General features: G+C 38.2%; 1 protein-coding gene across 4 annotated transcripts; it reads right to left on the minus strand.

Moving 5' to 3' along the window:
- Window positions 1-46: 46 nt before the first annotated feature.
- Window positions 47-9,894, minus strand: LOC311303470 (uncharacterized protein). Of its 4 annotated transcripts, XM_084429981.1 has the most exons (7): window positions 9,362-9,894; window positions 8,104-8,232; window positions 7,518-7,619; window positions 5,555-5,640; window positions 2,697-2,814; window positions 1,288-1,389; window positions 47-1,098 (listed from the first exon to the last, which is right to left on the minus strand). In XM_084429981.1, the coding sequence occupies exons 4-7, from the start codon at window positions 5,635-5,637 to the stop codon at window positions 1,090-1,092; spliced, it is 312 nt and encodes a 103-aa protein (XP_084286107.1). In that variant the 5' UTR covers window positions 5,638-5,640; window positions 7,518-7,619; window positions 8,104-8,232; window positions 9,362-9,894; the 3' UTR covers window positions 47-1,089. The 4 variants fall into 4 exon arrangements, 2 of the variants coding, with proteins under 2 accessions (XP_084286107.1, XP_084286106.1); XR_014629758.1 differs by lacking the exon at window positions 2,697-2,814; XM_084429980.1 differs by lacking the exon at window positions 7,518-7,619.
- Window positions 9,895-10,830: the final 936 nt, after the last annotated feature.

Consider the following 10,830-nt stretch of genomic DNA (forward strand, 5'->3'; position numbering starts at 1 on the left):
GATCTGGCAGGTAACGAGCGTCGAGCGGACACGTCCAGTGCTGATCGGCAGACTCAGAGGGAGGGAGCCGAAATCAACATGAGTCTGTTGGCTCTAAAGGTCAGCGCCTTAAAAATACCACACCAGAGCAAACTCTAGAGCATGAGCAACCTTTTGGTCAAGAGGTGCCATTTTGAATTTAAGTTAATCATTGTGATCTTGCATGTCCCAAAATATTAGGAATGTATCAGAGCTCTGAGCCGTAATAAGCCTCACACCCCATTCAGAGCGAGCACGCTAACACGGGTCCTCAGAGACTCATTTATCGGTGAGAACTCCAGGACATGCATGGTAAGTTTGATTAAGCCCTCTTTCTCAAACATTGGGATTGGGAATTGCACAGCTGTAATTGTGACTGTTGCCTGCTCAGATCGTCACCATCTCTCCTGGTATGACCTCCCGTGAGAGCACGCTGAACACTCTTGAGATTTGCCAACATTTGCTGATGTCAACAGCCTCCACTGTCGGCAAATCTTCAAGTTCGACCCGAAAACTCACTCATCTTCATGAGGAACGGGTCACGTCCAACATATCTGTTTACTAACTCCTTGTATCTATTTCTTGAAACTGGTTCTAAATTCGTACAATACGGACTCTCCGCAACGGTTTCCTCCATAGACGTATTCTCCATGTTTACTTCCTGCCCTCCATCTGAAATCGCCCCGCCTTCGCGCGTCATCATAATCACGTGACTGAAACCCAACCGGCGTTAGCCCATAAGATTTCAGCGAAAGTGGAGAAGGGAGGAGTTCCCATATACGTCATAGCTGACGTAATGTTTCGTTCCCGCCTCTCAGGGAACCGAGGTTATTATGATTGTAATAACCGGAGACGTTTTAACCAACAACAAATGTGAAAAATTCAAACACAAACACTGTTTTTAGTTCCCACACGCCCGTCTATTTGACTATTCCCATCGTCCCATAAATGAGGCATGGCGGCGACCTTCGGCAAAGATCGTCGTGGGGACTTTTGTGAAGATAAAGAGCAGCGATGGTGAGTTCATATTTGGGTCGCTTGTAACCGTCCGTCAGAAATGGCATCTGGCATCTACATAGCCTGCAACATATCAGTGGGGAGCATAATTAGTTAATTCATGAATATGAATTATGTGAATTGTGGTGAAGTTATCTTTTTTACAAAGTTTTTACAAACATGCAAGTTCTCTGGTCAACATTTGTAACAATTAATAATTATTAATAACAATGAATAATAATGCTGGTTACACATCTTAGTACAATAATTTACCTTGATCATGTAATGTCCTATTCCCACTGATCCCCTCTGATAGGGCTTGGCATCCGACCAGGGCTCCAGACTAACTTTTTTCACCTCCGTCCTGGAACCGTCCTGAAAAACGATTTGAACCATCCTAAAGTGAATGTCAACCGTCCCAAAATAAACATGTTGTTTCTGTACTTTGTTATTATCATCTATAGCTGTTAGTCACATAATAAAAACACCATTAAAATGTTTATGATATATATTATTATATTTATTTAGCTCCATTCAAAGTAGTTATCTGTAAACAGGTAAAAAACAGATTTAATAAAAAATAACAGGAGTTAAATGCTTTTTTGTATTCATGCAGAACAAATCTTTTTTCTTTTTTTTTTCTTCTTTTTTTACATATACGAAAATTAAGATAAAAATACATACAGCTCAAAACGTTTTTGAGTTGGTTGGATTAAAAAAAATTACAAATAAATACTGGTGACTAGCCTACATATCTCAAAAATATCATCATTCTTTATTCTTTCAAGCAGCAGACATACTTATTTGTATGAACTAAATATAATGAATCATTATTAAAGCTATTAACGAGCAGTGAATGCTTTTCTCTTTTTCTTTTGTTGCTTGATCAATATTAAGAACACAGACCGCATTAGGTTTATTACCCACTGTCACTTTAAGACATCGGATCATGTCCAATGACATGCGGATCCAATTGCACTGATGCACATCCGATACACTCAAAACTGTTTAAGACATAACCAACATAGTTTACGTGAATACTCTCCAAAACGGAGATTTCGACATAGTGTTGTGTGCATTTGCCCATTCAGACACGAAAGAGAGCTCAATAGGTGTCTATGTGCATGGCGGGACGCTTCGGGTCGGGTGTGCGCGCACAGAAAACCGTACCGAATAGAGCTCTTTTTTTGCGTCGTCACTCTTATTCAGATCTATATGTCTGCTCTACTCATTCTCCCAGACGTTTACATTTTTTAACGTTATATGAGACATGCAGCGCATGTCAACCCGTGTGGCGCTGGGTAGATCAGCACGTTACAGTACAAATGTGCGCATCTACCACAAACGCAGGACATCAGTTCTGACTGGATCGCTTCCCAATTCGTCACTATCTAACATTTTTGTCTAGTTTTTATTCGTTGACGAAAATGTCAATAGATTTTTGTCATGGTTTTTGTCATTCAAAACTAGTTTTTATTTAGTTATCGTCTCGTTTTCGTCTGTGAAAATAAGCCATGTGATAGATGTACCGCGAAACAAGTCTCCGGGTGAGTAGCCGGCCAGTGATAGTAACTATAGTAACAGCGTGAGAAGACGCGCTCCGTTGTAGTCAGCGCTTGGTCAGTTAGTATTTAAATTTTCTAAATAAAATTACCCTAATAGTAATAAATGAACACACATACAAAAATGTCTTTCGTCCTGTAGGCGTCCTGGAGAATATTTCTGTTCGTCCTAAACACATTTTCTGTCGTCCCCAGGACGATAGGACGCCGTTTGTCTCGAGCCGTGCATCCGACGTCACTGCGCAGTGCATAATATATATTACACACACACACATACATACATACATGCATACATACACACACATATACATACTTTACACTTCAGTTCCAATTGAACTCATGTGGCAAACATACTTACAAGTGTTATAAAGAGAATTTCTCGTGCTTCAGTCACAGTGATAAAAAAAACCTCTAGATCAGGCTGGGTTACACCTCGGAGTATCTGAGTGGATCAGCTGAGTGCTTTGTTTTGATCACATTCATTCAGCGCACTTTATTAGCCTTAATTAGCTTGCTCACTTTGCTGCAAAGTCGACAGAATAGTGCTAAGTTAGAAAATGCAGTATAAATCACTGTGTTGGGCGATATGCTCAATTTTCATCTCGTCCTATCGTCAGCCTGTTCGATCGGCGATACACGATATTATTGTGTGACTCAGAGTTTTCCATTTATTATGTCAGTTGTGATGTAAATAATAAAGTATTCCAACATGTAAGCGGGAAACTTACGGACACATATTATCCTCTCATGCCGTTACATAGGATTTTGACAGTACTTCTGCACCAGATGAAAACACATTTCAAGAAAGATTCAGAGTTTGCGCCCGCGAAAAGCTCGCTCTGTCTGGACTTTAAATGGATTAACACGTTTACCTGACCACATGCATGGTCGGCTTATTAAGCATAATCGCATTAAGAACATGGATGTAAACGTGCTCTTATTCCCTAAAAGTGAAAGCAAAATGGTCCTAACTTTTGGCATCTGTCTCTTCATTAAAGTCCGCGTGAATCGGAAGTTGCAACCGACTTTATTTCAGTGTTGTGACGTATTTCCAAGTGAAAGGGAATATTGAACAGAGGGCAGGGTTTTTGCTTTAGCGCTCCTCCTCTCCATCTCTGCTCATAGCAGACTAACGGTTGGAAGGGAGTAGGGATGGCGAAAACTACACATTTTCTTGATTGACCACCGAGCCTCATTAGCCGGTTGAAACCGGTTAACCGATTAGTTTAAAATATGCTACGCTATTTGAAATAACAGCCATTTCGAGCCGCGCCTGCAATTTCGCAACTCTATCGCATCTCTCTGCCGCTCTGCCTCCCACTCGCTCACACACACTGCCGCCCTTCCACTCACGTCACTTTTTTTAAATCCCCTACAGCGCGAAACATGAGTCCCGCAAACGCGGCGCCGAGGAGCTTGTATGTAATTGGAGGACAAATGGCTCCTTAGTTTCGAAATGGTTTGGGTACAAGGTGATCGTGTTGAAAATAAAGGCGTTGATCTAGCGTTAGAAGCTCATTTGAAACATTGCCGCGGCTCATTAAAGAAAATGACAGCTCCGAAGAGACGCCGCTTTAGTTTGAGGTAGTGCTAACAATAATAAAGAAAGATGATGATCATCATCACTTTACATCATAGATGATGTGCTACTACTGTATTTAAGCACGGTATCACACAAGTTGCAACTTACATCTGTGTCATTCTTTTAGTGAAATGGTCCCACACACTACTTTTCTTTGCACGCTTCATCCTGTCGTCTGCCCTGGCTCTAACCTCGCGTGTTTTAGCCTGTAGCCTTTACTTTTCGCAAACCTTGTGAGCATGTGAACCCAAACGCTGTGACCTCGCGCCAAATGTTTTTATTGGTTTATTAAGTACAAACAGTTAGTTAGCGAGTTATGAAAAATTGAGTGTGAGGGATTTGTTCACTTCACACAAAAATATCTTGGAATGAGATGGCTAACTGTAGTAGCGTTTAGTCCACTGTCTATAATAGCCTGATTTAGAGATCACTTTTTTTTTCTTTTTTTTTTACCGACTACCGACAACTTTGATCGGTTAACGTTGATACGGTCAACCATCGGTCAAACGGTCATCGGTTAACATCCCTAGAAGGGAGGGTTAAGGATGTTAAGGGCAGTCATGGCCTAGTGGTTAGGGAGTTGGACTGGTAACCCAAAGGTTGCTGGTTCAATTCCAGAGCCGGTGGGAAATGACTGAGGTGCCCTTGAGCAAGGCACCTAACCCCTAATCGCTCCCCGGGCGCCACACAAAGGCTGCCCGCTGCTCTGGGTGTGTGTATCCACGTTTGCAGTGTGTGTGTTAACTACTCACTACTCTGCTCCTAATGTGTGTGCATTAACTTGGATGGGTTAAATGCAGAGGTCAAATTCCAAGTATGGGTTACCATACTTGGCCGTCACGTGTCACTTTCACTTTCACTTTCATACAGACGTCATCAGAGAAGGGACGCCATTCCAGGGCGGAAGCAAATTTTCAGATTTTGATTAATGATTACCACGACAAACAATTTGTTTTCTGTGTATTAACTTAAACGGATTAATTGTTCACCTCAAGACAAAGTAATGTGCGCTAACAAAGTAAATAGGGTGTATTTTGATTTCATGATATACGTTTTCTTTTAAGGCGGTGTTTGAAGCTGCTTTTGATTTTCACAGATGACTTATTTGCTGTGTTTGGATCTAAAGACTGTTAGCTATTAAGCCTATATATTTTTAGTGCTATTATTATTAATTTGTAATTGTATTGTTATTAGTGTTATTAGTCAGTCATTAAATGTTTTGTGAATATGCTATGGAAACAAAAAATGCTGGCGAACAGCAATGTCGTTTTCATCTTGGCTTAAACAACTGTGTAAGAGTGATGCGTCTCTTTTATAAAAAGCACTATTGACAATTTGTGAATAGATCACAAAATAGACTGAGGAATAGACTGATGTTGGATCATCTGAAGATTACCTTTCTGCTCGTCTCCTCAGATCTTTTAACTTTTGTGCCATGCAGACCTTGATCTCAGTGCCTCCGATGTGTCTTTTTGACATGGTCTGTAAGAAATGAGATTGATAACATTACAATTTGAAAACAAGTTTGGAATTAGCTGCCAAAGTGGGCCTAAATAAACCAGTAATCCATACTGTGTAAAACAGATGTCAATGATTCATCAAAAAGTGCAAAAGCATTATTTTCATTAGAGTATGACCTCTTTAAATTGGAGATGTGAAAAAGAACATTTTTGTATGCTAAAGGAGTCATGAAATTGATAATCAAAATATTCTTGATATTTACACATTTAAGAGGTGAGATTAGAAAATGATCACATTTACAAACATTGGACATTTTTAGCGCAAAACACTTTGCAAACTTTATGAACTCCAGGAACAAAATATAAAATACTGAAACTGCATTTAAAGCGTCAATGATTTAAAGTGCCAACGATTTCGATTCTGGCGCACTGCAGCAGCTGACCACTAAGGAGCGAATGTACAGTGAAGTGACAACGTGACATTAGGGGTGTCGAAATTAATCGTTTCAACGATGCATCACGATGCAAACGAGGACGATTCGGTATTGGTATAGTAATAGACCATAACCGATTATAATGTACTGACACTTTTCTGACGTCATTTGTCGGGTACGTGCTTTGTCGCGGTAGCACTGAGGGAGGCGAGACGCGAGTGTAAACGCAGCCATAGTGTACCTTTAATTAAAGTTGTATATTATTTCCATGAGGATAAAGATGTTTATGTCAGTGAGTGGTCAGTGTGAAACAAAGCAAAGGCGATACATGTATGTAGGGCTGTAATCAACCAAAGAAAATCTTGGTGGACTGAAGTCCTGAAATTTTCGACTAAAAATCTACAAAAAATTACATTGGGAAAAAAACGTTAAATTAATTAGCTGCACACTGTGCGCAGTACTTGGGAGACTTGTTTGTCCGCCTAAATGAATTATAAATAAACATAAAAAACTAGTAGGCTATTTGCAGTATATTAAATCATTTTTGACCTAATTATTTTGCACTGAAATGAGTCTGACACACGAGTCTGTCGGCTCTGACAGCGTTGCATCACGTGCACCTGCGCAATATCATAGCCTATGATTTCTGAAAATAGTACTATGTTGTCAACTAGTGATATCATGACAAGAACTTTTGAGGAATATGCAACATAATTTAGACAATTGTTTTTGTCATATGTATTATAATAACTGACAGACACTATCATTTCAGCCGCTCTGTGGAGCTCAGCTTCGCGGCTGAGACACGTATAGACTATTAACTTTTAAAAAAAAATGCTGCCACACTGCCGATGTCTTTGTTGACATGGTAGAAGAGGACTGACTGACTATGAATTAAACGCTCTCACAATTAAATAAATAATATTCAGCAAACCTTCTAGTAGCCTACTTTCTTCAATCTGTCACTCTTCTCCGGTGAGTTGGGCTAATCCAAAAGAAGTGAAAACAAGGGGGGTGTTCTGAAGACAGACTGTTACCTGTGAAACAGGGGTGCTCTGAAAACACCCCCATTAGCAATTAGTGCTTTCCACCTGATGAAATGAACGCAGCAAAAAATCGACCAATCAGAATTTTGGTCGAGCCAGAACGTATCGACCAAATAATCGACTAATCGACTGGGAGATTACAGCCCTACATGTATGAATGATCAAATTAAAATTGTTCACCCAAAAATCTCAATTTTGTCATCACTTACTCACCCTCAAGCTTTTCCAAACCTCTTTTTTGTTTAACAGAAGAAAGAAACTCATACAGGTTTGAAACAATTTGAGGGTGAAATTTTGGGTGCACATTTCTTGAAATTACCACCACAAAACCAGTAGTTTTGATCACAAAACTCACTAGGAGAAAAAAATTATAATTGCAAAATGCAGTACAGGTGGAACTGTAAAATTGAAATGCTTACCCTCTTGCATTTGAAAGTTTAATTTTCGCAAACGCCTTATCTCCTTTTCCTTGGTTTTTCAGCCTCTCCCTCAAGCTCCTTTACATAATTTTTGTAGTCTCTCTATCAGTGTAGAAAGAGGAGAAGCATACAAGAGAAAGAAAATAGAGAAAGCCACTTGAAGTGCTGAAGAACTTTCTAGAATCTTGTAATTATGAAAAGATATCTGTTATCTGTTGCTCAGGTAGAGACAACTAATGAATTGTGTTTTGTTTTCTCTCACCATGTACTGCCTATTTGGTGACATATGTATAAAAAACACAATTTTGCCACATACTCCCCTCTTCAGTTACAAATTGATCGCAATGCGATTTTTGTGCGTTTTAAAAGTTGATAATATATTTGTTTCAAATGTACAGTTTGCAAAAGGGCATGTTACAGTCTCATGTTGCTTTAGATGGCTTGCAAGAAGGCTAGTCTTTTCCTCACAGATGTCACTGAACTCACAAACTGAACAACTGAATGTAGAAAACTCTCTTGCTTTTTTTTCAGAGTGAAATCTTGCCAGATGAGTCTTTAACGCACCTTTGGTTTTGAATGTACTCACACAATGTATGTAAATGCAGTGAAGTGTTCTGGTCACGTGCCAGCGTTTCAGTAGATCTTGCTGTAGGAGAATTGACTGGCTTTTGTCAGAAAACTTGCAATGACGACAGATCATCACTTTGGCTACACCCTGATGGAGAAATAAAAGTACAATTGATCACAAAAAATAAAAGTACAATTGATCACAAAATAATAATAATAATAATTTTACGCTTATAAAATAAAATAAATTAACATAACTATATTAGTTAGGCCTGTTTAAATGTGTGATGAAACCGGAGTTGCAACCAATTTTACTCCATATTGTAATGTATTTACAATTGAAATATACTTAGGCTATACAATACAAAGTGTTTCAAAAATTGAAGAACTCTAATCCAAGATTATGTGATCACTAATATGAATCACTTGCCACCAGTGCACAAATTTGAGTACACAAAATAATATTATCAGCTGATTCACGACCTAAGAAGCTTATTGAGGCACCCACTGATAACGGCCTTGTGAAATGTCGTCCTCAAGAGCCCAAAATGCGGTTTCAAATTGAGCGCCATTTTATCGTACCTGGACCGTTAGATATTCAGGTTTATGTCGGTCTCTTCACGGGACAATTGCAAAAGTTTACACAATCTTAACCGCATTCATCACGCTCACGTTACTCTAAAATAGCGCATCAATGTGTTTAACATTAACAGTTAACTTAGGCTACACGTTTCATAGATTTCAGCATTTCTCGCATCCATAAAAGTATTGTAGGCCCAACGTTACCTTTATATCATTCATTACGTCATATCAACTCTTCAGTCTTCACATTACGGAAATATCATATAACACACCGAAATTAAACATTACACATTATAGTAACACATTTTACAATGTTTTTTGAATTAAAAGAGGTGATATACCACGTTCCCTAAGCTAAAAGTACGTTATAAGGGGGGCTTTCCCCTCGTACGTTACGCTTGTAAATATCCACACAAAAACAACGAATATGTTTACGTTGTACGGATATGTTGTACATAACGTTAATACGTTTTTGTCGATAAACTTGAACATATTCTAAAATTTAACATATTCCGTGCCGAGTGAACTTGACGTAACGTTACACTTAACTTTCTCTCGGACATAACTTATAAAACATTTCTAAATACCAATCACAAATACGTCTCAGGACGTAACAACACACAAAAACATCGATTATGTTTTACATTTTTGTCGTTATTAGGTCTAAAATTGATCATTTATTCAGTGGCACTTACCTGCAGTAAGTTAAAGTATGACTTTGACAAAATGTCTCCCTCAGTACCGCAGCCGAGCCGCTGCCTTGTAAAACCCGCGAAGTCAAATGAGCTGTATATCCTTCCCAGTGTTGCCAGATTGGACTAAACTTATGATGATAAATGCAGTTTTGATAACGAATAGAACGATTAGCCTACAACAACCCGCCAATCAAGCTTGAAGTCCGATTGGACAGGATTCCCCTGAACCTTATTGGCTAACCTGAAACATACCTAATTTAAACGTCATCCTACATTATATAATTTATTTTATAGTTCGTTTTCATGAAAATTATAAAAAAAATACTGTTTATAGTTAAAAATAAAACCCCGCCCGTTGCATCAAAAAACAAGCCCGAATTTTAAAGACCCGCCCAATGCATTTTTTTCCGGTCGGACGTGACCAAAAGGAGCCCAATCTGGCAACACTGATCCTTCCGCGAAGTCAAATGAGCCATAATCCAGATCCTTCCATGTAGCGATGCGCTTTTATTTTGTATTTATTACCAAAAATAGACGGCTTAAATTAAATATTTTAAAAATAAAGGTTTTATATATTAAAGTTGTGTGGCCATCCGCTCTCATAATGCAGAAACGAAACCTCGACAATTTGATAAATGTTGTTTTGATATTATAACATTTTATTTATTAGGCTATATATTCATTTTAACAACAAAACAACAAATATGTTCTATTTTATTAAAAATATTTTAATACTTAATACTTTTAGCAAATATTGGCTAGATTTGTGTTTATCAGTCCAGTCAACATTAGCCATTCTAAAGTTGACTGGATTTATTTTTTCAAATATATTTTTGCAGACTTAATATAATATGTCTTCTTAACTAATCCCAAGCATGAATATTGGTTCACCTTAAACATTTGTGCTCTTCCAACATTTTATTAATTGGCTTTTTTACATTTGTAGTGTATGTATTGCCTTTTAATTGATCTACATTGCCTTTTTATTTACATTAATCAATTTTGCGAAAAATTTGTGCTTGTCAGTACTTAATTATCACTTTTGTATCCGGCACTAGACTGCATAGCTCAGCTTATGGGGATGAATGAAACATCAACATCGTGTAAGTTGTGTTTGGGGATTTGTCCATATAACATTTTAATTATGAACGAGATTCAAAAGATCCGAGTCAGTAAAATATCTGAACTTCCCATTACAAAGAAGCTGAAAATGTACAGTATTTGTGACGTGGTAACATGATTCACATGTCATATTTTACAACATGTGCAAATATATTTCACATGAGCTCCACATTATAACCTATAGTAACATGTTTTCCACATGTGCCACATGCTCCATTATGTTCACATGTGGTGACATGTTGTTCATATGTGGTGAAACGTTATTCACATGAGAACACATGTGATCACATGAGGACATCACATGTGGAAAACATGTGATAACATGTGAAATTCATGTGTTTTTTCTG

Source organism: Rutilus rutilus (assembly GCF_951802725.1).
Source record: "Rutilus rutilus genome assembly, chromosome: 14".
Taxonomy (NCBI): domain Eukaryota; kingdom Metazoa; phylum Chordata; class Actinopteri; order Cypriniformes; family Leuciscidae; genus Rutilus; species Rutilus rutilus.